Source organism: Tyto alba, unplaced genomic scaffold (assembly GCF_018691265.1).
Source record: "Tyto alba isolate M040663 unplaced genomic scaffold, T.alba_DEE_v4.0 Super-Scaffold_1, whole genome shotgun sequence".
Lineage (NCBI taxonomy): Eukaryota > Metazoa > Chordata > Aves > Strigiformes > Tytonidae > Tyto > Tyto alba.
This window is the reverse complement of record NW_024881261.1, coordinates 9,057,762-9,083,851: the sequence shown is the minus strand read 5'-3', so window position 1 is coordinate 9,083,851 and position 26,090 is coordinate 9,057,762. Positions and strand designations below refer to the sequence as shown.

The 26,090-nt window shown below is 33.7% G+C and overlaps 1 protein-coding gene across 8 annotated transcripts in view; it reads left to right on the top strand.

Annotated features, from left to right (window-relative positions):
- Positions 1-26,090, top strand: part of ATRNL1 (attractin like 1) — a 519,346-nt gene that overhangs the window by 243,279 nt on the left and 249,977 nt on the right. For all 8 annotated transcript variants that reach the window (XM_032988565.2, XM_032988564.2, XM_032988569.2 and 5 more), the window contains exon 25: positions 25,941-26,002. In XM_032988565.2, coding sequence (XP_032844456.2) covers positions 25,941-26,002 — 62 coding nt within the window. The remainder of the gene's footprint in view (positions 1-25,940; positions 26,003-26,090) is intronic.

Genomic DNA, 26,090 nt, shown 5'->3' with positions numbered 1-26,090 from the left:
CAGAGCCAGATTCTTTTCAGTGGTGACCAGTGACAGGATCAGAGACAGTGGGCACAAACTGACACACGGAATGCTCTGTTTGACCATCAGGTAATACTTTTTTTTTTTTTTTTTTTACTGTGAGGGTCGAGCACTGGCACAGATTGCCCAGGGAGGTTGTAGAGTCTCCCACCTTGCAGATACTCAAAGCTCATCTGGACGTGGTCCTGGGTGACATGCTCTAGGTGGCCCTGCTTGATCAGAGTGGGGTTGGACAATTCTAGAGGTCCCTTCCAACCACCACCACCCTGTGAAGCCCTCCTGATACATAAAAATAGATGTGAGTAGGTTAAAATTTGAATAGAGTAAAAATATATTAACGGGAGATGCACAGATTTTGTCCTGCCATATTGCCACTAAAACATCCAACTGTCTTGATTGTTATTGGATAATACAATAAGTGGTAGAAGGAAGAAAAGAATCACCCCCTTACAGCCTCTTTAATTGTTCCATACACCTCTGCTGCTTTTCTAATAAAATCCTTCACTCTTTTATTAAAAATATTAAATATTTTTTATTAAATATATTAATGAAAATATTAAATATCTTTTATTAAATATATCAACATGTAAAGCAGCTATTTTCAAAGTGATATATTGCAGGCAAATGTATCATTGTTTGAGGGTGGAATATTTTGTCAGACAATGAGAAAACAATGAAAGGAATTATATCCCTAAGCATCAAATGTTTAATACACTTAGTGTAGAAACTGAAAAAAACTTTAAGATGTACAATATATATTTATGTAGAAACATTTTGTGATTATTTTACAGAGTCAGAGCTTCTTCTCATTTATCTTGAGTGTTATCATGGTAGTTTTAATTTTTAGTGAATATTGCAAAATAAAATTCTAACTAAATTGCCAGATTAAATATTTTAATTACCCTTCATAGCTTTAGCATAAATACAGCAATGTAAATAGCAAATGATAGTTACTGATGGTTTTATCCTGATTTTTAACATACTTTTGTTTATTAAAGTATGTTAGATACGGCTTGTCATAGCTTAGTTTCTCCTGATGTTCACCTGGCTTGAAGACCAGTAGGTGCAATATTGTGGGGAAAAAAAAAAAAGCTGACAATTTGGCTTATGTCCATAATGTTCTTTAAAGTGTACTTTTAGAGTATTTTCATGTGGTAGCATTAGAAGATCTCAAAAGCAAACGATCATAGAACTCTATAAGGTCACTGTGAATAAGTCTTTGAAGATCTCAAAGTTCAAACGTTTTCTTATCATCCAGAGGGAGGGCTGGTATCATGGATCTGGAAGGAACAAGTGGCTCTTTCATTGTCTCTGGACAACGAGAAGTCCCTCTGGCAAACAGCAAGCATGGGAGAGCCCACTTGATTGCAGAGAGTTCCCAAGGGAGTTGTTTCAGTGGCAAGCCTCTGAAGGAGATCTTCTTCTTAAAAAAATCCTTGTTATCTGTTTCTGAATAGGTGCAGCTAAGTTGTTCCCATCCATTTCCTTCAAACCAGTCTGAGAAGATAACGGTTTAGCAACAAAAGTTAGTCGCAAATAAAAAAATCTATTCTGAATAAAGTAGAAGTTGCAACTTGTGCATATATCAATAGGTGTCATCAGTACAAATTAGAAATGTGGTTATATACCGTGATGTTAAACCTATGTACGTGCTATTATTATTCAGTGACATTACGGTTGCTGTGGCTGACATCCAAGATACTCATTGTGTTGTGTTAGTGTTTTCAAGCAGATTAAGTATGAAAACTCTGGGTACAAGTGGGGCTGTGCATTTTGATACTTGTAGATATAAAAAATTCTATCAGTGAAAGGTCATTGGGTCACTACTCTGAAGTCTACACAGAAGTATAATGTACAATTATACCTTGGTACCTAATAGTACTATTGCACATTAAGGAGTGCAACGTGTTTTTTCAGACTGTTGAGTAGAACTGTTCAGGGCTGAAATACTTCGCTCATTTGTGTTCAGTCTTTTTATGTGGAGTAAACTAAAGAGTAGACAGTGAGGGTATGTACTTATATTGCAACCCTGCATATTCAGAGTTTGGGATGAGATTCGGCAAAGGATTGTGATCCAGAAGGTCCTATTGATTTTCTAATGTGAAAAGGTCTTTGAAGTCTTTGGTTTCTACTGTCTGCTTTTCAAGATAATATGTAGTTGTGAGATCTATGTTTTCTTATTTTCTGAATTCTAAGCAGCAGAGAAGATAAGTTGTTCAGGCTTTCTATGACAAGGCTTCCAGACTATAAAGGCAGCAAACGTCATTACAATAGCCAGATATTTATAGAATACCAAAGGATATTACCGTAATGGAAACATGGGGATTTTTGCTGTTAATTTCATTCAGCTAAGATGCTCAGCTACAGATGAAAAGCTTTTCCCTCCTCATCTCATTCTTTTCTAACTACAGTGGATCATTATTAAGTGTTTGAATTAACTTAATTCTTTAACCATTTTTCAGACAAATGTGGGCATCTGAAAAAAATTTGTCTAAGTAAGGTGAATCTGAATATTAACTGATTGTTCTAAAAGAGAAAATTAGAGATGAGAATAATTTTTATTTATTCATCATTATATGAAAAATGTATTTCAAAAAGCTTTGGCAAGTTAATCTTCCCAGGAAGTAGGCTACAAAAACTGGGTTGTGGCTTTGGACCAGTGGTCTATTTTATTTCAAATGTCTCCTTTATTTTCTAATCATTTGGAAGTTTCTTTTCTTTTGATAAAAAAATAAGATACATTAAATATTTTGTTTGAATTAAGTTTGAAATTGTGCTTTATGGCCACGTGGTAAAAAAATCTAAAGTTCAAACATTAGTATACTGCATTTTTGAAGAGCAGAGGTTGTAGCTGTATCTTTCACAAGGATAAGCCCATGTCAGTGTGGCCTTTTGTATAAAATATGCAGTACATTTGTAGCTCAATTTGTTTGTGAAGGATTATTTTTTTTCTGCATGCTAGAAAATTATGCTGTAATTAGCATGGATTCCAGATTTAAATTTATTAACATCTGTTTTTATGGTTCCTAATATCATTCAGTTCCATCTTTGAAAGACCAAAAAAAAGGAAAACTACTGTAGCTTAAACAGTAGCATTTTAAGAAACTTAAGTACTTTATATTCTTATGCAATAGTCTACTAATCAACATTTATATACCACAGCTAAAATTGAATTAAATTAGATTGAAACTAAATTACAAGGTCCTGAGTAAATTGGATTTGGTAATTCACTATTGAGTCAATCTGCAACTGATGTCATAATTTAGATTTGCTTCTTATGTGAGAATGATGCCAAGAATTATTCTTCCCTTTCCAGTTTCAATTTGTGAGCGTGAAGAGGAATGTACTTTTCCTAATGATCATGCTTGAAGTACAAAACGAGTAACTGACCAGACGTTAATAATGAACATGTTAAGATGACATTACAGGTCTTTCAGCTCATCTTTTCTTCAACTTGAGAGACAAAGTTGGAACTCAGTGACTCTCAAGGATGCTCAAAGTAAGAGATGTGTTATGGCTTGTGTATGTAAAACAGACAAAATACAAGATGTAGGAGAAAAGTTGCAGATGTCATATTTAGCTGTATTTATAATTACTGATTTTATATGTATTAAACTCTGTTTTATGAGCTTTAAGGAATTTTTGGATTTTGACCACTAACCTGTTTATGGCTTATCACCCTAAATTCTGACAGCTGTCTTACTTGCAGGATGTGTGGGAAATCATTTTTATAACAGGTATTTGAGGTTGAGGTCCATATCAACTTTTTTTTCCATTTTGGTTAGCCTTCAGAATATATATTTCAGGTTTTGGAATCTTAGGAAGGGATGGTTTGACATGATTTCCTACTCTCAGATATAAATCAGGAGCCTGTTTTATTACATAATATTGTGGCTTGCATAAATGCACTCCATTTATGAAACCTCTTACGTATTTAGGGAAATTTCATAATATGCCACATTACTGTGAGTTGTTCTTCCCAGCTGGAACAATGGCCTTGGGCATGAAGCCACACAGTTGGGCAAAATAATGGCATCATTTTATAGCTTGATAATGGCACCATTAGCACAAGATATTATCATATCACCTTTTTATGGATACTTATATTTTAAACCAGGCTCTGTTGTATGATATATAAGTGCAGCATTGGAACAGACTTCAAAAAATAAAAGTGTAATTTCTCTTTCAACAAGTTAAATATTGTAACATTTATGTAGCTATTATCTTTATCCCTTATAAAGCAGTGAGCTTCTCCTTTAGACGTTTAATTGAAAAATATATATAAACCCAGCAATTTTGCATCTGTCATAGGTACTGAGGTATAAGGTGTTTCTTGACCTATCGAGTGTGACTTTTACTCCCAAACAGATGGATGAAAGGTCTGCTCTTGGCAGTTTCTAATTCTTCCAGTCCAATAGAGCTGCTGATGCTTTGGAGATTATATAAACCACAGGTTCAAAAAGTCAGTTTTTGACTGTTCTGGAACTCAAGTTTTTAACTGTAGCCTCGGTTTCTAATTGTTGATCTGCTTACAGACTGTAGCCTCATCTTTGAACTCAGGTTTTGCTTCTGATAGCACATCTCCAATTGCAATTAAAATGCTGTGGAAGATCTGCTCCCTCAGACAGCTTAATGACAGTCCAACCCACAGTAGTAAGGTTTCTGAGAGATTTTCTGTTATTTAGTAGATCAGACTTGACTATGGACGAACAAGTGCTCTGGCGTCTATTGACAAACAAACATACCATATACCCTAAAAGCCTGTGTTCCTCAATACTCCAGAAAATTTTTTGCTGATTCCTTTTAGCATCATAGCTTGTTCTTTGTTTAGCATCATAGCCTGTACAGAATCATGTCTTCTGGTTCTCATCTTCTGAAGCTGCCAGGAAATGTTATAGCGTTTCACTCTCATCAACTTCAAGTTGTCACCACTCTCTAAGTTTTTTTACTGTCTCCTATTTGGTGTTTCAGAGCTTACTCTCCCTCTTCTTGAAAGTGCAGCGTCAGTGTACTAGTTCACTCTTTCTACAGTACTCAGACAACTAATTGGAATTTGGAGGTTCATATAAAGACACTCACAGATTAACACTAATTGGTCACAATCAACAGTGGAGTATCAGGTTTTACAAATCTAAGATATAATATAAAATGCAGCAAATAAGCTCATGTTAGTAGCTTAAAAATATGAAATTGGGAATATCTCTTATTTCATGAAATAACACGTTAGGTTTTGTTTTATTAAGGAGTGTGTTGTGCAATTTTATTGCAACTCCTTTGAATAAAATTCAAGTTAATCATCTTATCTACTCAAAGTTACTTATCCCAAAGAATAGATAAATAGTTGCTTAAGTATTTGATCTTGAAATTTGTTGGGCAGTTTGGAGTTTAAAATAAACAACACAGTTGTGATAAATTGTATTGAAGGAATTATGCAAAATTATTAAGATTTTGGTTTGATTTGAGAGTTGTAACTTACCTGTAACTTTATTCATAATTCTTACATTCCAAAAACTACATCTTTAACAGGTGCTTTGAATGGAATATTGGTATAATGACTCTGCCGAGGAAACAGATCAAAACCTATGAATGTTCAATAAAGAAGGAGTTGACTTGAAATTGCACTTGAGTTCTGGTATCTTTGATTCCAATTAGGCTTTTAAATTATAGCAGAATGAATATTCAGAGACTTTGAATAGTCAGTATGATTTATAGATAGAGTTTTAGTAGATAAGATGCAGAGGAAAATAAGGATAAATACTTCTGTTAATAGGAAGAAGGCATCAGAAATTTTATGGTAGAGATATAATTCAGTACGGACATGTGATCATACTTGGCATTAAGATTTTTTTTTTTCATGATAAAGAAAAAATGAATAAATTAAAAATAAACGAGCAAAGAACATAAAGATTACAGTAGAGCAGTGATTTGTGTTTTGTATAGTTTTGACTGAAAAGATATGCAAAGATTTATTGGTAATATATCCATTAATCTTTAATTTCAGAACAGTTAATATCTCTCATTTGAGTTGGTTAATTTTGGAAGGATTGATTAATTAAATCAGAATGGCAGAATTGATTAATTAAATTTTTCTTTTTTTTTTTTTAATACAAAGATTTGAAATGTATCAATTAAGAATGAATAAGATTTTCTTAATTTATTTTACATTTTTAAGATAATTTTGATGAGTTTTCAAGATTTAATACCCATGGCTTATTATTAGTATTGTTGGAAATTGAAAGACAGTATGTATTTAAAACACCAGAGTACCAAAAGGCAAGATTGTGAACTTCCATGGAAAGATAAGGCAATTCTGGTTCAGATAATTTACAATACTGATTTAAAAAAAAAGGGGGGAGGGGGGGAAGAACACAAGAAAATTACATATTTTATAATTTCCACTTTCTAGTGCTTATTCTGAGAAATAAAAGATAATTCTAGATGCTTTGCCTTCTAATCATTTCACTATTTAAGCTATGTGACACTTTCTTGCCATACAGATGAAATTATGTTTCTGGTATGCTGATACACCGTATACAGATTTCCCTTCATTTTTAATTTGACTGTAACTCATTAATATTCTTTCCTTGAAAGAATATTTGTGTGTGTACGTATGATGACTCTCAATAGAAAGCAGACCTAGTGTGTTACCTCTTCTTATTTTTTCTGTAGTCATTCTTTATTTTATCAGTACATTCTCTATCCTATTTCTTTTTGTCCAATCTTTGAAGTGGCACAAGACATTTTCAAATACTGATGGTGATGAAATTAAGACTCTGTTTTTAGTAAAGAGAAAATTTAGCTAAGTCTGGTACAGTACAAATGCAGACATGTGAAGAGATTTTTTTACCTCGTGCTTTATTGAATGTAAGAACTATAAAGCACTGGGGATTAGTTGTGCAAATCAGATGGTTCAAAGTTTCATGGCTGTGACTCACATGAAGAACATGCTGGTGACAGCCATGGCATTTTATCTTCAACTCCTTTGTTTTGAATTCGAATGGAGTAGCTTTATGAAAGTTTATGCTGGCAACAGCACTATTAATAGATTTGCTGGTAGATCCAGTTGTAGAGATACTGATCTGGGACATTTCAAGCAACCCATGTGTATATGTGCATAACATATATAAATCTGTATTACTTTCCATTACCATTCTGTATTGAATTTTGCAGCTATTGAGTCTTTAAATTAAGTGCAAAAAATTTTAATACTGTAGTTAAGATTTTATGCATACCAAGAATCAGAATAGGAAAAGATAGGCTTACTACAGCAATTTCAGCACTTGCCGCTTAATTTTATTGGTATCTCAGAATCACACAGGGGTTATGATTGAAAAGGACCTCTGAAGGTCTCGTGGTCCAACCCCCCCCGTTCAAGCAGGGTCAACTAGTACAGATTGCCCAGGACTATGTCCAGATGGATTTTTAATATTTCCAAGGATATCTTTAGAGTGTATTCCCTCCTTCCTTAATTGCTGGGGTTTTTTATTTCCACGTAAGATTTTAGTTTGAGTACCACAAAATGCAGCTTGTGCCTGAGTTACAGCATGAGTCTTGAGTGTTCTGTAGACCTGGGTAATCTAGCTGTCATGATGGAATACGTTTCAAGGTGGAAGACTAGATCTGATCACCCTGTTCTGTTCTCCACCTTCTTATTTTCATATATCACATTTGAATGTTGTAACTTTTCTCTATGTAAAATTTGACCTGCCATCACACTCACCTAATTCACGTAAAGGGCATGTTTAACATTCAATTACTGCACAGAGTTGTTATAAATGTTCTAAATTACAACAGTTTAATAATAACCAGTTTAATGACTCCCTAATCAAGGAACAACAAAAGGGGCCAAAAGGGTGCTATAGGGTTTGTGGGCTCAATTAATTGTCATAAAATATGATCAGCTTCCCAGCTTGTCTATTAGAAAAAACAATTTTAACTCTTTAGGTAGGCTAAAATTAAATGAATGGTTTTGTACAAAGTTTGAGTCATTGAGTAGATACCACTTCACAATGCAATTCTTCAGACCAGTAATGAAAAAGCATAAAAGTGCTCTTTACAAACTATAAGCATTTTCAGTATGGCCCTTATTTTAAGAAACTGTTTTGGAATGAATAAAAAGTGTAAGTGTCTGTGGTAAAATACATGGAAAACGTTAAGTTTGGTTTGGGTTAGGCAGTATTTGTTGTTTTAAATTAACACTTTTAATGTGGTTGTCTCTGCACTTGTCAGCTTTGGAAGAATGGAGAGAAAATTAAATCTCATGGAAATCCTTTTTCTATCTTGTCTCCTGTTACTCACACAGGGGGCTAATAACCTATACTACAAACTGTGAGAAGGGAAATAACCGTACCTAATCATAGAATCACAGAATGATTGTGGTTGGAAAGGGCCATGTGGAGATTGTCTGACCCCTCAAAGCAGGGTCAGCTAAAGCAAGCTGTGCAGGGCTTTGTCCAGTCAGGTTTTGAATATCTCCAGCAATGGAGAATCAATACCCAACCTGAGCAGCCCGTTCCTCTCTTAGATCATCCTTGAAGTAAAAAGAAATTCTTATGTTTAAATGGAATTTCCGGTATTTCAATCTGATTTAGGTTAAGGTTTAAAAAGGAAATTGGTATATAAACCACTTTCACTTACCATTTTTTTAAAAAAAAACTATTATTGAGAATGTATTTGTACTGAAAGAATATTGCTGTATAGAACACCTCATTTGTGAAATTCCCCTGTAACCTTTGAATATGGTCACATGGTTTATTTTCGTTGAACTGCTTCCCAACAGGCTCAGTCAAGATTTCAGTAAACAACATAAATCAGCATTAAGCCCTCTACAGGTGCATGAAATAATTACAAAACAAAGCCACTTGCAGCTAGAAAGCAATTAAGCGTTAGTTCTCAGAAATAATAAATATACAAAATCTTCTCTATTTTTTTAATAAGTATATTCTTGTCTCTGAGAAAACCATGAGTAAGTTCTTATTTGGACAAAGGCGTGTACGGTGTAATGAAATTACCTTGGGAATTTCTGTAACCATTGGGATGAAAAAAACAACCTTTCTTTTTCAATGTAGTCAATGCATTTAGTTGAAGATACCTTTCTGCAGTATTCTTGTCCCAGAAAGCATATTGAAAATCTTTCCCGGAATACTCTGAGTATATCTGTTACATATGGCTGTTGACAAGAAAGATACCTTTAAAATATGTACATGAAAAAGTTCACCCTGCAGGGAGTAAACAGTATGATTTTAATTTCTTAACTTTATTTTTCAACACCTTCCCGCATTTGAACCCAGGTATTCCAGGTTGTCTTTTAAGGTATTAATCTCTTTGGGGATGAAATTGTTAATATTTGTTCCTCTGTGCCCTGCTCCATACCACTCTTACAAAAGCCTGCTCAGGCTTATAGAGTGCAATAATCGGAGTTTGTCAATTATGATGATTTTGTAGGAAAATTTTTTAGGAAAATTGCTTTTTTTTTATTTCTAAAACTTTCCAGGAAAATATTTCAGGGTTAAACCAATTTTGAACTTTGTTTTTTTTTTTTTTTAAGCAACAACTTTTTCCATTTTCACATTTTAGAAAAGTAATTTTTGCCTATAAAGAATGTTCAGAAGTATTCTATATTTTTTTGGGACAACTCAGCCAGTAACAACCTTGTCAAAACTAGTAGCTATGGGGGCAAGCAGCAACTTCAAATTTCCTAGGTTTCTGCAGAAAACCTGATAGTTTGTCCTGACATTCTGTCTCAAATGAATGTGAATAATTGGTGCTTTTATAAGTATTTTTTTCCATTTGCTTCTGAGATGTCTGATAACGTGCATTTGTGTAGGTGTCTTTCCTTCAGTTGGTATATTTAAGGCCATCTTTCTTGTACTCTTGTTACGAATCTTGAAGGCACTGAATTTTAAAGACCCTTAATCTTCTATGTAGTGTTTAAAATCAGTCTTTGAGGCCAAAGATGTTCATGCAGGACAGACAGAGCTATACTATGTAGCTTTGATTCTTAGGAAGCAAAGTTCTGTGAAAGAATTTCCTAGAAATTACTGTATTGCACTTTAGAAACATGGCCCTAGTTAAAGCAGAAATTATTTTACTGAGGCATAGAGGAAGTCTGGAAGATACCCAACCTTTAACTGACTTACTCTTCCAAATAGGTTTCTTACTCATTGCCTAACTCCCCTGCCATATATATTTGGTACAGCAAATGAGGTTTTTCAGTGTTCCAAAGCATATGTCTGTGTAACAGAAACCGAATCCATTATTTTTCTGAATATTTTTTCATGAAGGATCTTTGCCCTGACTCATATACTTGTTTTGTCAGAAGATGTTATTCATTATTTTGGGACCATGTTATGCCTTGCAGACACCTTCTCTGCTCCTACTCAGATGAAAAGAATCTAGATAACTGAACAAGTACCCCCAAAACCAGATCTTAATACTTCTGCCTTAAGTTGGTATGAAGTATTCAACATGAGGAAGGAAAAGGCACTACCTATGTCTCAATAGAGTTGAGGCCAGCATGATAGTTATGTAGGGCTCTTGAAAAGTATTTTCCTTTGTTCTCTGAAATCATTAAGTGCTCTAGCAGAAAAATTGTGTTTTCTTTGTATTTGGATTTTGTTAAAGATGTTCAACACCCGAATGGTTACTGTTCAATTGTACATGCCTAATTAAACAATTAGATCTTACGGAAAATATACTTGGAAATACAGTTTTTAAAAAGTGAGAATTAAAAGTACTCTCAGTGCTGACAACTTTGAATATTTTTTTTCTTCTACACAACTAAGGCCTTTATCAATTAAATTGTATGTGAATGAAGTACCTTGCCATTTCTCCATGAGGTGGGAACAGCCCATTCTGATCTTTGCAGATAGCCTTCAAGATCACAGTTCTAGGTGATGCATCTCATATATTACACTGTCATTTCTTTATTTCAGCTACAGAGTTCTTGTAACAAACATTGTTGTTTCATGGAAATTACTGTTGCCAGTATCTATCAGTGTAGTTCATTGTGTCGTTGCCAAAACGCTGGCATGGCTAGCCTAGCTTCTTGGAAATTGGTCTCAGGTGAGCAGGTCTTTCTCTTTGGTTGACATCATTCTGAATCTGCCTGAAACTCAGTTACTCATCCACCCTTTCCCCACATAATTACAGCAAGCTATTAAAAAATATGATGTCAAAGGTTCCTGCTTACTAGCATTACACATTTCTCTGCATCTTTCATGGATCTGACAGCCTATCAATCAGTGATATGATATATGATATAACCATGATATATCATCCTGACTTTACAGAAAGTGTTATGAGATCGAGTAAAATCTAGAGCTGTCAGTTGTCTCTGCATTTTTTTTAAATTTATTACAGCTAGCAATATAATAGGGGTTTCAAAGGAGGGATAAAAGTTAAATGAAAGAGAGTAAAATTAACATAGCAAAATTGGATCACAATGTGTTCTGTTAATCCTCATCATTTAATTTTCTTTTTATCTTGTAGAAGTCTCCGTTGTCACTTTTTGGATTTTGATCACCTCTTCAAGGAAGAACATTAAACTAATTTTCTTCCTTAGTGTGCTGAGAGTTTTTTAGGTCAGGTAACTTATTCCACTTTATTTGAAGCAATTAATATTTTCACATTAGTGTGATCTGTTCATTCAGCAGAAGATCTGTTAGAACAGTCTTGTCCCTTGTATAGGTAGGTGGACAACATCCCTTACACACAAAACCCCACACTTTTCCTTCAGTGGAATATACGTACAATACAGAAAACCTAACCCATTTTATTTTTAACTCATATCTTTTTAGGCTGGATATTCTAAATTATATAGGTTATTATGTATCCTCTTCACTCTCATGCATACACATGTAACTGACTCTCATACTGTCCTTTGCATACCTTAGCTTCTCTTACTATTAGAAAAGGATCTTCAGTAAAAAACTGATATGATAATAAAGCTGATGGACATTTTCTCTGTACAGTTTAATGAGGTTGCTGTGTCTTCATTTGTCACCATTTGACAATGATGATATAGTTTAACTTGGGTACCCATAGTCTTGAAAAAGCCATTCTACATGAGCTACCTTCTTCACTTATCTTTTAGGTAGTTACAGTCTTTCATGAGAGGCAGGACTAAGCATTTACATTTCTTGTCTTAGCATTCTGCTCTGAAATCCTGGTCTTTCTGAAGCCAAAAGGAAATCAGCAGGTATTTACCATTAATAGTAATGTAGTCATCATTCACTTCTGGAGAAAAAAGTGAGACTACTTTTTAAATTCTAGGTTTATGCTATGATAGTGCTGTTTATAAGATTAACAAAATTCAAGTATTTGTTCTCTGAACAGCTGCTGCAATACAGATCCCTTCCTCTTTTCAGCAGTTTAATTGCATCAAATGTGCTCATAACGACTTCTACTCTTGTTGTAGTAGTGCTATTTACATCAAGGAATTAAAGCCTGTCTTTCATGGTCTTATCAACAGGTGGGGGGGAATAAGAAGATACATCATTGAATTTCTCTGCTGAATGGGAATGCTGCTTTTTGGTTGTTTTACACATTAGAGAGGGGAATCACCAAGCACCATGCAAAAGATCAGAAAATGTAATTTCTACAAAGTGGTATTATATACATAAATCTTCTGAAAGACAGATACCTTTGGGATATCCTAGGCCATAGACTTCTGTGTAATCCATTACCTATGCTGATACAAACCTTTGATTTGTGGGTTTAAACCTGAGGCTGAGTAACCTCATAAATATGCTAATCCACAGTAATCAAGAAAAGTGCTATTGCAAATACAAAATTTTTATTCCACAGTTCCAACAGCTTTATAGCATGCTCTACATTTATAACAATAAACTTTGGGAAATTACTCTCTTCATGTTTAAGAAAATGCTTTGCCCTTTTCTTGGCATCTCACCAATGAGATTTACATACATTATTTTGAATGGCATGATCTTTATGCAAAATTCAGTGCGTGTTTTTCCTTTTCTAACCAAGTATTTGATTTCTAAAATGAAGAAAACATTTCATAAATTTTAAAAATTCAGGTTTTGTACTGCTATAAAAATTTTATTATCATTTTTATTAAGCTGGAGACCAACCAGTGGGTTAACTATTAGATTGTCTGGCAAAACCAGCTCTGCTGTATAACTGATAAAAAACTTAATTAATATTGAAAAAAAGTCTTGTCCTTTCTAGCAGTGCATTTTCTATGTCTGTTATATGTATTTCTACCAATACACATAGGCATGAACTTTAAATTCCATAGCCATCTTATTAAGTTCTACAGTCATTCAAATAGTTCAGCATAGATTTTTGTTTGTTTGTTTAGGAAAGGTGAAAAATATCTTTCATGCAGGAAAGAAAATAGGATATTTTTCATGTTTATAAACTTCCAAATAGAAGAATTCTGCTTTTCTTTGAGGGGTACAATTTCTGCGTGCTAAGAAATCCTCACTGAATGCTGTATATAAAAACAGTTGTGTTTAAAAATCGCTCTTTTCAAGAAATAAACAGGCTTTCTTCAGCAGATATTTTGGTTCCCAGGCACTGCAATACTAATATTTACTTGGCTTGTTTTGAGTAATCCCATTTCTAATCCATGTCTGAAGAAAATTGAGTTACTTTAAAAATGGAGGAAAAAATGTCAGATCTGAAATAATTTATTCCTTAGTTCATATGAAATACCTGTCAAAAAATATTGTTTTCTAGTTTCTATAATGAAACTGTATCACAGTAACTGTGATTTCATGTTAGGTGCCTGAAAGATTGAAATCTAAACACTGGTAATTTGGGCAATATAGTGTTTTCCAGGATGTTAGGTTTATGCTTTCCAGAGTAACTGTATAATGTAGATGTATCTCTTTGCATATGTATCTCGGTCCTTATTTTGGTGAGCTGAGAGTTGCACAAGCAACTAATTCACTCTTCACAAAACAAGATTGTATTTTGGTTTTAGATTTAAATGTGACATTTTGTAGAAACAAGACCTATATTAGCCTCTTTAAAAACAGAAAATAGTTCAATACATATTCACTTTTATCTTCCTAAGACATTTTAACTTGAATCTCAGATACTCATTAAATACATTCAGTGTGGTACAGTACCACTGTTTAGATTTCTATACAAGTAGTGTTGCTTCTGAACTCGACTCTACTTACTACACAGTAAAACTGAAATCTGGTCATTAAAGATGAAAAGGCAGAATCAGTTGCTCTGTAACCACCCTTAAGGGAGCTCCCTGCTCCTGACAAGCTCTTCTTGTTTTCTAATTTGATCTGATCACTTCTGAATTTTATTTTGTTTAATAGTCCACAACAGTAAACGAATTACATATTGATAAATAATAAAAGGTCAATTATGCTAAGTGGTGTGGATAGTTTTGTAAATTAAACTGATTTGGACAGTATGCATTTTAGTAGAGCCAAGTACAAGGTTATTAACTGCTTACAAGTGTAAATAAGTATAACATTTTGGCACTCGTGTATCCTTCCACAACATCCAAGACCCCTTGCTTGTACCAGAAGAGCAGGATATACAGACTTAACAGAGTTAAGATATCTGCAGCCTTATCCCCAAACTGTTAATTTTCTCCAGTAGACCGTAAGGAACAAGTGGAGGCTTACTGTAATCATATTTCCAGCGGAGGTGCATTGTAACAGACATGGGAATGACTAAGGGTACCATTTTATGAGACATTTTGAGTTCCACAGAATTTTTTCCCCTTTCATTTGCATGCATTTTCCACAGGTTGCTTCTGCCTAGTCTGTGAGCATTTCCATTCAAAAAATGTAGATGATTTGTTTCAATGCTAACTTTTGTGTCTTGTGCAAACTAAGGAGCACAACAGCCCATTCTTGTAGAAGTCTGGGTCCACATGTGCTGTATGGCAGGACAGTGGTGGGTATACATGATGTTGCAGAAAGATTCCCTGAGTGAAGGGTTGGTGAATAGATGGTTTCAGGTTTACACGCCAAGTGTAGATGAAGTGGCTTAGTGCAAGTCAGTCATTACAAATATTTGCCTTAGGTGCTCTGACAAACCTTTGCCCAACTTAAGAAGATACAGTTTGGTGGCTTTTCTACCTGTGCCTTCAGTGCTCTCTCTGTCTAAGGTTCAATAGAGAGCTGAGATCTTGCTGACTGATGTGTTCTAGAACTTTGTATTGCTTGAATTTCAGACGTTTTTATTTTTTTTAAGTCTTCATGTGGGAAAGACTTTTGATTCACCCTCTACACCCTATGATAACTGCTGTGAAGTGACCCTTTCACCTCAGTGAGATGTTCTTAGATTCATCAGACAACTTTATAAAGTTAAATATACTCTGACACAGTAGCACTGACACTGTGATTCTGACTTCATCCTCCAGGAATTTTTTCTTTTAACAATCTACGTGGATTCTATAAAATATATATTTCAAATGGTCATCACATCATGTCAATAATTACAGAAATGCGACTTAAAAATTATCTTATTAGTGGTAGTGGCTAGGAATTTTCCTGGATATAAGAACCCTGGAAGAAATACAGATTGCTTCATCAACTTAACCACAGTTTGACAGAGTACTATGATAGTAGTGTGCCAGCAGATTTAAACTTGCACCACTAATTCCATTTTGACATTGATGAAAACATCATTTGGGTTTTCTGCATTTGAGGAGGTATCTTTTAAATTCTCTTTTGAGGAGATATAGCACTTTAGTTTTGTAGTATTAAATGAGATTCATGTTACTGGTTTTTTCAATGCAATATTTTTTTATCAAGCCATTTTTCCTCAGAAATATGCAGCACTTTGAGGTGTGAAATTAATCTGTGTGGGCAACTGGTTTTTGTAGAATCATAAACAATATATAAAGCTGGAGATTGCCTTTGTTTATTTTTCAAATCAATATAATTTACAGGTTTGACTTATTATGGTATCCTAGAGCCAAAGTAGCCTGCCAGTTTTTTGAATAGGATTCTCTATTATGGGCAAGGATTCCTGATGTTTTTCAAACCCATCGATCATGCTACACTAGATGAGAATGAAGGTATTACTGCACAGCACCCAGGTAGTTTCTCACACCCTTTAGATGCAATATCACCAGCCTCTGCTTGAGCTAATTTAGGTTTGACAGAAAAAAATCTAAATTACATTGTCAGAATGGAGATTGTTTTTTGAATAGGAATGAATCAGAAAGGGACTTGAACACATGCTTATTTGACCATGAATTGTAAGGGTAGCATTGCAGGTCAGAGGACCATGGAATTTTTTTAAGAGAGTTAAAGACAAGCATGCGGTTGTCATTGGTTTATCCTTAGTGTGACTGTTATAGGTACCAGCTTCTACAGATTAAAAAAAAAAAAAAAAAAAAAAAAGAGACACACGCATCAAGGATATGAAAAGAATCAAGACTTTGTTTTACATTGAAAAATGTCAATGTTAAATGTGTTTTGTTTATCAGAAGACCAAAATGGCTTGATGTTCATAGGGAGAAGGTTTGATATGTCAAACAGGAGAGCTTTCATTTAGGGCAACCTTAGGAAATTTGAGGACTGGGTCAATAGAAACCTCATGAAGTCTGACAAGAAGTGCAGAGCCCTAACTAGGGTGGAATTACATAACATCAACTTGAATATTAGCCAACAGTATGCTCTCATTCCAGTTCAGGCAATGCCTAAGTGCGTGGCCTCATTAAAATTATCCCCTTTTACTCAACTCTGGTGAGGCTACATTTGGAATGAGACTCCAATTTTTGGTGACCTAGTTTAGAAAGGGTATTAAGATGAGTGTGTCAAGAAATGACACAAAGATTTTTAAGGGCCTGAAACACATGAGCTAGGTTGAATCTGTGGAACTTGGTCTTGTTTAGTCTGGCAAAGAGCCTCCGATAGTAGGCTGCAATTACTTGTGCAGGAGTTACAGTGATGATGAAGCTAAATTATTCTCTGTAGTAGCAGGTGGTAAAACAAGAAGTGGTTACAAGGTGCACGTTGGGAGATTCAGATTGAACATTAGAAAAAAATCCATTAGGTAACCGGTGCTGCATTGAAACAAGTTTCCCATAGTGGCTGTGGAATATGCATCTTTGGACGTTTTCAAAACTTACCTGGAAAAAGACACTTTTGACCTGATTTAGCTTTGACAGTAGCCTTGCTTTAAGTGGGAAGTTGAGCTTGAGATGTTTCTTCCCATCCACATTTCTATGATTCTGTGATGCTAACACATAAGAGCATACTCCATAACAGGTGCACCATTCCTAGTGGGAGACTTTAATTTATCAAGTCATAATAAGATGTCATAAGAAATCATAACAAGAAAGCTGAAGAGAGAGAGAAATCCAATTCTAGCAAGTGACAGAAATGGCTTTTCCTTAATGTAGTTTGACAAACAAATCCGTATCATCATGCAATACTTTTCTTTGTAGTAGAATTTAGTCATTCAACTATGCCTGACAAATTCCCTGACTCCATTCCCTTCACTTCTATATTTAATTTTCCTGCCTGTCCATTTAATCCAGCCAGGCTTTTAAAAAACAGAGTTTCAGAAGATATCGTCTGTCTAGAAATTTGCTGCTTCACACTCAGTTTGTAGGCGAACTCAATCCAGCAAAGATTTATGTCTAAAATAACTTTCTGGTACTATAGGTCCTTGTATCAATAATTACTCAGCATTTTTTTTTTTTAATTTATTTTTTAAAAATGTCATTTGTCCCTTGTCTATGTCTTTTAATTTTCTTTCATTCTCTCATTGACTTTATTAAGAAAATGAAATATTGAGTATTAATGACTGTATTAATCGTTATGAAGATATTTTGCATACTGAGTTAAACTCTAAATTAGATAACTGTTGACCTCTCCTTCACTTTGGAGGTTATTAACTGAGAGTTTTTCTCTATGATATGCATTTGTTTCTATGTGTACACATATACAAAATTAAATAAGGCAGTAAAATAGCTGTGTATGCATATAGAATTTAATAGGCAAAGTACAAGGTAGGAAAAAATTCAACTATAAAAACCTTCTTTAAGAACGTCATTTGTCTTACTTGAATACAAGCCTGGATTGTCTTTCAGTCTCTCATGGCTCTGAATAGTGGAAATAATATCCTGTAATTATTATGTTGTTTGAGAAAGAAAGGAGTGGGTATTTGGATAATCTAGGGTATGCCGTCATGAGAGACAGGACTTCAGCATGCAGAGATAATCTCTGGAAGCTGTTTATCAAATCTTGATGTGAAGACTGTGATTCTGAGACTGATTTTCTTTAAGTTATCTTTCATTTTCTATTTATGCTATCAGTAATGCTATCGCTAATTCTCATCAACTGGGAGGACTGTTTGTCAACATTAGACTAAATTCTTTACTGACATCAGCACAGTAGAAAGCAGTAGGAGTCTGCCAGCAGGCACTTAGCTCCACATTGCTCTCTGATAATTTCATCCCAGCAAGAAGAAATACTTCTTTTTCCTATTTTTAACATTACGTTATTCTGCAGAAATACCCAATCAGTTCTTAGAAACTATGGGAAAAATTTATCTGACCTAACATTATTCATATTCTAAGATTGACATTAGATCTATAGTCTAAACTAATCATAGACTCCCTGTGTTGTTAGCAGAGAGAAATGACAGCTCCATAGGGTAATTCATTCCATGTTATGAGAGTCCCACATCTATTTTAGAGTCACTCACCTATGAAATGCCTTCCTGTCTCTGCTGATTACTATAAACTAGCTGACTAATTTTTACTAGATTCACACATTTGACTAGATTTGCCATGTTCCACATGCCAAAATTCAGATAAATTTTCTTTAAAATTTCTTTTTCAAGTTCTAGGAAAGCCATTATATAGAATAAATGTGTGACATTTTTAGTATCCATATGAAAGTGTTTAATGTTTCTCTAATTTAGACAGAAATAATTTGGATTCATTGTTGGTAAATTTGTCCTTTTCTTACCATGCTCTCTTGGAAATTTTGTTTTCCAAATGAAAAGAAAATACTTCTTGTGCTTTGCCTGTTAAATATTTATATTGGGAAAATGACTCATCAACTACCTTTAACTTGTGCAGGTCACTTCATATTCAAAGTCCAGTGTGAATAAACAGTTGCTACCATTTTTTACTCTCTAAAAAACCCCCACATAATTGTAATTATATTTAAGGAAAAAATCAGATTAACTGATCTTTTGTTATGTAATTACTGATTATTCAGTAATCATGTGTTTGATGAGTTTAAAGATATCCATTGGGGTTTTTTTACGGACAATTACTATATAGTACATAATAGTATCTTTAAAACAGTTTATACTTGGGTCTCTGCAGTCATGTTTCTGCACAGTATTTATCTAAACTTCATAAAACAGATAGTATATGTGTAAATTTATTATGTGTCTAAATTTTCCAACATCCTATTTCCAAATTATCTCAGTATTTGATCTGTCCGTTTTTCCTGACGCCCATCTACACAAATATTTTCTTCAGCTCTCTATTTCTTGTTTAAGTTGCCTCAGTCAAAAAATATTCTTCAAGAAAGGGTAAAAGAGGATGGACAAGAAAATGTGTTAGTCTTTATGTTCAGTACATATCAATTTCTTTTGCTTCAGCACATAAACACTACCAGTGTGGGAATGTATAATAGTTTTATCCAAGAAGAAATTAAATTACAGTTTTGATAATACTAAAGGAAGTAATAATTCTGCAGGATTTAAGTATGCATAATTAGCATAGTCCAGACAGTTCAGTTTGGGTTATGTCTGACCTTACTGTATTATGTTTCCACGTTTAATAATTAGACCATCTACCAAAGTTTTACCATGTATCTATTTTAGTTTCTCTTATTTGTTCATTCTAGATTTATTAACAGTGGAAGATGAAAGATTTGTATTAACGGGAGTATTTGTTCATTGTCTGAGAGCCTGAGCAGATAGAAGTTTACATTAGTGCATAATGTCATGAAATGGAGCAAAGATTAAAATTGCTTTTTGTGTACATTATTTGAATATACAAACCATTTCATGGATTAGATTCATGTTTACTGCAAATGTGGAATTTTGATTTAGTGCACTCCTGTTGTGCCTAATTTTCCCTTTTTCCTTTTGCTAGACTGGTTTCATTAGAATTGCAGAGACAGTTTCTCGACACCTATATTTTTCAAACTAAAACACTAAATTCTGAGGGCAGACTGACTATTTCTAGATGAAAGATATCCCTAAGTTAGACTTTCAAGATTGTCTCATTTTTATGGTGGAACAGATCTTGACCTATTGTTCTGTAGGACTGTATTATTGCTGCATGGGATAGTCAAGGTGAACATGAAATGAAGTATCTAGAGCAGTGAAAAAAAAAGAAAAAAATCTGTTCCTGCAGACATCAACTTTGGAAGGTTGGAAAAATCCCTGTGTTCAAAAGTTGTTCCTATTTCAACAGACCTATTCCATCCATCATTATTCAATATAAAATGTATTTCCTACATCATGGATTTAACATCAAGAATTAAGAAATACCATACATTAGAATGTTGGTTGCAATCATCCTTGTATGCAGTGCTTTCTGGCATATTCTGCTGGATATCTGAATTTAAATCCTCAACTGCTGTAAAAGATTTGTCAACAGTCACAATGTCTTGTCTTCCAGTTAGGTCACATGATGTAAAGATCTTAAGTGCTTTCTTAGGGTTTTATGTTTGTTTGTCTTTTAAAAAACTTATTTTTTGAAGGCTTAAACGTGGCAGAGAAAAAAATAAAGACTTATCAGTAATGCTTGTTGGAGCAATCAGTGCAGCTCATTTATCACCCATCAGCTTTTTCTTCATAAAACTTCCTATCTCTTAAGACTGTGAGCTATAACATGTATATAACACATTTTGCATTGGAATCTTTTCACTATGTCTTTGACTTTTTATGACTGTGGATCTCAGAACGTATCTACATATATTCTGCATATTGACATTACTTTGATCTAATGGAATACAAATATAGCGCACTACAGGATTGTACATGAAAAATACTTTTTTTAATATTTTAGTTCATCTAGATAAAAATATAAACAGAATATTAATAGAAAAGGCACATCTGATACCTCTATTCTTAAAGTTAAAATGTCAAGATGGATTTTGTAGATAGAAGTTTGTATCTTTTACTAAGCCAGCTGGATACCAGGAAAGTTAGACAAAATTTCAGACACACAAGTCCTTCTTCATGTCTGATACAGAAACATCAGACTTCAAAGCTAGATCCAGGCCACAATCAATTGCTCAGAGTTTAATTATAGAGCATTTTTCATAAAACAGTCACTGCAGTTATTATGTCTAGGTCCTGCTCCTAACAAGTCCTTTACAAGATGAACCTTGAGTTTAGGATACAAAAAGCCTTGGCTTTAGCAGAAGCATCAGATTTATGTCACATTATAGTTTCCTTGCACATGCTTATTTCTTCATGTTTCACAGTTTATTAATTATCCATCTCTCTTTTTTGCTACAACTTGCCTACATTATCAACTCTTCTTTCTCCCTCACCTATCCCCTCTACCCCACATAAGAAAACCAGACAAGATATATTGTATGACCTAATATACTAAAATGAGCAATCTTCCGAACTTCTACTTTGGTTTGAAGTCCTCTGTTCTGAACATCAAAAAGATTCACATGCGCAAGAACTTGACTCATTTTTATCTTGTGGGAAAAAAAAAAAAAAATTGATGCAAGCAGCTCTTTCTTGTTACCATAGATCCTTATAGCTGGATTTTCACCACCATTAGAACATTCCAAACTACCTCAGAAAAATTCATCTTTTGCTACATTGCTCAAAGTAGAGATCCTCTAACTATAGGACAGCTTTAATTCTTGATAGAGGTGATTAAATTTTTTTTTTTTTTTTTTAATGCACAAAGCTAAGGGAAGGCTCAAACAACTAGGTTTTTCTGTGAATCAGGTGTTGGGATTAGACTTTTCCCTACTGGAGTACAAAGCTAGGAATTTATAAGTACTGTAATGTTTTTATTTCAGCAAATTCACTATAGCTTGATAATCTAATAATCATCTGCTAGTAGTTTTTTAGCAGCAAATGACAAAACTTTAAGTCAGCTACATATCAAATGGTATTGGTTGCATTCGAGGGATATTCCAATACTGTAGTTTCTAAGGAATAAAACTGAGAAGTGCTATAAAATCAGACTAAATATTTTGTTGCATATCTTGAGGCCCTCAAATATGGTTCTTTTTTGTTTGTGGTACAGTTTTGGATGTCTTTATTCTGAAAATGATAACTGCCGATTCACCTTAAACTTTCTAATTTGTTTTCCTTTGCTGTCAATAGCAGAGTATTTTAGAAAAATAAACATCCATTTTGTATATTTCTGCAAAATCTGTCATTATTTATGTTGCAAAGCAACAATCTATCTGTAATGATATTGGATCATAAGGTCACTGAAAGCTTTTAACCAAAGCCAGACAGGGAAAAGCACTTCCAACTGTTGTAGTTGATGAGAAGTTTTCTAGTGATTTCTGTAAAGGTGAGAAGACTGTTCTATAACATGACAGATAGCTGTCTATAAGCTTGCCTTTGAAGAGAGGCACAGATCATGGACAGTTACCAAAATATATGTGCATCTGTAGCCAAACCTGTTGCTGCTATACTCATGTCAGTCCTAACTTCTCTTTTAGAACTCTGATGCTGGTGAATGAAAGGATTATCATCTGCACCTGAAATTATATTTCAAGTAATCTTTTATAGTACTACAAATAATCCTACTTCCCTTTTTCAGTATTAGGCTGTATAAAGCAGAGGCGTTATTGTTCCTCTTTCTTCATGGGAAAGAGTTTTATGCTGGATATTCTGTGTTCACTCATAGAGTCTATCCTTTGCCATAGAAAATTATTTTCCATGTGACACTTCGTGATTCTATTCCATTGGAAGAGATGAAGATGATATTTATCTTGACCTTCATTTATAATAGAAGATAGAAATAATATTTGTGGGATCCATAGGCTTATTAGACATTTTGGTGAAACTGAGGGCTACTTTGGCATGATACAAATTAGCAAAAGAGATATTAATCTCCTGTATCTTTATCTCCAAAGCAAAAAGTTGGGGTTGTAAGAATTTTCCTTGTCTTGTCCCTTGTCTACGTAGGAGCAACAAAAAAAAGACAATAACACTCATATCTAGGTGAAAATTCCATGGAAATAAATCTTTGTAATTGTATTATGGTTCTTTGTGTCAGTCTTAGTTGTTTAACATCTACTTGCTCCTGATCTACTTACAATTAAAATAGGTATTCTTTTTGTTAATGTTCTGTGTTGAAATTTGTCTAAGATGCATGGTAATTTTTCTTCAGAAAATACTGTAGTTCATCTTTTAAACATGAACTCTAATCATTAGAACATAATGTTTGATTAAAACCTGAAATTACTTCTGGGATGGAACTTTATAGTTTACTGTGCTTTTGCTCCTAAGTATGAGTACTTTCAAGAATATGCCATACAATCAAACAAGTAAGTTTTACAGACAGAAGTTCTTCCATAGGTTTGCAGACATGAACTCCAGCAAAAGAACATCACAATTGTCTTAAGTAGGTGATTTGATTAAGGTGGGAAATGTAAAATAATTTCTTTTGTGCCTGTTATTATGCAAAAGCAATGTATCCCATCATGAGCTTATGGTTTTGGAAATCATTTAATTATTACTAGGCATATAACATCATTAGTTTATAAATCTGCTTAATTAATATTTGCTGTGAGTTGAAACAGAGAATAAAGGCACTACACTTTCTTAGAAAAATCTGAGGTAAAACTTTTCTGATATGCTGTGATCAGATTGTGGTTTTTCATTTCAGGACTTTCTTTGACTGTAGTTGTTTCTAGACTGAGATGCTGTTAATGAATGCTGACACCTTGAATTAAAATAATTGAAATAATACAAAATATTAATGCTCCTTCAACAAATAGCTTTTTAGCAGGTCACACAATGTGAACTCTGTTGAAACTAGTGTGTTTTTTTCTCTTTGTTCATCTCCTGAAGTATGGTATTTGTAAAAAACAACCTGGAAAAGCCAGCAATTAATTTGAACACTAAATATTATGTGAAGGCAATCCAGCGTGTATTTAAAATAAAGATCAAATATAGAACACTTTTCGTTTTTAATACAAGGTATTCTTAAACAATTGTTTGTGCTTGGGATGCACTTTATATTGGGCCAAAGAAATCGTCAGATCTTTTCTCAGATTTTATCTTTTCTATGAAAAATAGAGGTTACAGTGGTATATACAGATACTTTGACAGTTTTGACCACCCTGTAATTTCTCTTCAACTTCTTCATATCTTTACTCCCTAATCTCTCTTCATTTTGATACGGTATTCATCATGACAGTAATCTAAGCTAAAGTTTATTAGAATTTTAAATTTCTGGTTATTTTGGACAAATATGAAAACATCTGTAGATTAAACTTGAGGACTGAGTCAGAGACCTTTCTTTCTTCAGTTGCTTGTCTTTCCACAGGCTCCCAGGCCAGAATGTAGGTTTTGCCCTGATCCAAACACAGCAGTCTACTTAAGCTAGGCACATTTAGATTTCCTATCTAGAGAGGAGATAGATGATAGCACTCAAGGAGTTTAGTACATTAAATTATATTGTTTCATTTATCAAGTATCTTTCCTGATAATTTGGGCTGAGAAATTTGAAATCTCTGCTTTCTGTACCAAATTCCAGAGATCCTAGAATTTTTTTTATTGCTTGCAGTTGTTCATTATTAGTGCAGAGAAAGAAGAAATTATATTTTAGAGGTCTGTTTGCATGATGGTGCCCCTATGCTTATTCCTGGAATGATGCAGTTTGCATGCTATTCCTTCCTTAGACTTTAAGTAATCTGACCTATGTTTAGCTGTTTTTAGATGGCACAAGGCACAGTAACACCATTATAATACTAAGGTTTATGTTATAGCTTTGCCTAGAAAAAAAAAAAAAATAGAAAATTCTGGAGTATCATGAGTTATCATTTCAGAAGTTCACAAGTCAGCTGTGAAAGGGAATCAGAGTAATTTGTTGTAATTACTAGCCAAAATCAGATCTTAAATGCAGAAATGTCTCTAAAAATAATTATTTGAACAGGCTGGGAATATAGTTATTTAAACACATTGAGCAATTCAAAGTAGAAGATTTTGTATCTCTTCAGTTTGATAATTATACACAATGAAACACTGAACAAGATGGACTTAAGGATAGTTGTAGGTATAACTTAAATATTAAGTACAGTTCTTAACATTAGCAAAGAGTAATTATAATAATAATTATAGGCTGTGTTTATGCTGCCTTAAAGATAATTATTAAATCTTTGTGAAGAATTACAGTAAAGGGTTGAACTGATGCATGTTCTGGTGAGGCCATAAGAGTGTTGCCTAAAAGAATATTTTCTACTTTGTCTTTAAAATAATTTGCTTTGAAAGAGTTTATTATGCACCAGATTTATCTCTTTTGTTTTGTTTTTCTTTTTTTAATTAACATAGGCATTAATTTTAATATTATGTAATTAAAATATTTTAAATATATTAATTTTAAGCACAAGGTGTTTTTTGTCATTTCTAAAACCTTGATTTATTGTTATAATTAAAATGTATAATAGTGATAGTTAAAACAGTTAACTATAAAGAAGGCAATTTATATCAGTATTATTTCTTAATATTTTGCACGTTGTTTTCATTGCTTATATCAGGCAAGTTTTATGTGGATATTTCTATTAACTTTACTTTGATAGAAAGACTATATTCCATTGTTTGTGTTTTGACATAGGCAAAGACATGGGGTTAGTTGCTCATCTCACTTCATTGTAAATACAGGTGTGTGCACACAACTGAAATTACACTTGAAACTAACCATCCATGGAGCCATAAAGCTCCAGCTTAAAAAGATCTGTTGACTCTGAAAATGTTGTAATTTACTTCTGTTTTATTTGCAGATTGCCTTCTCACAGCACAATACTATCATGGATCTGGTGCAGTTCTTTGTCACCTTCTTCAGGTAAATTGCTTTTTCTGTCTTCTGACTGAAATCATGATGATTCTTTTCCATCAAGCCAATATTTTAACCAGCTTCTTAATCTTAAGAA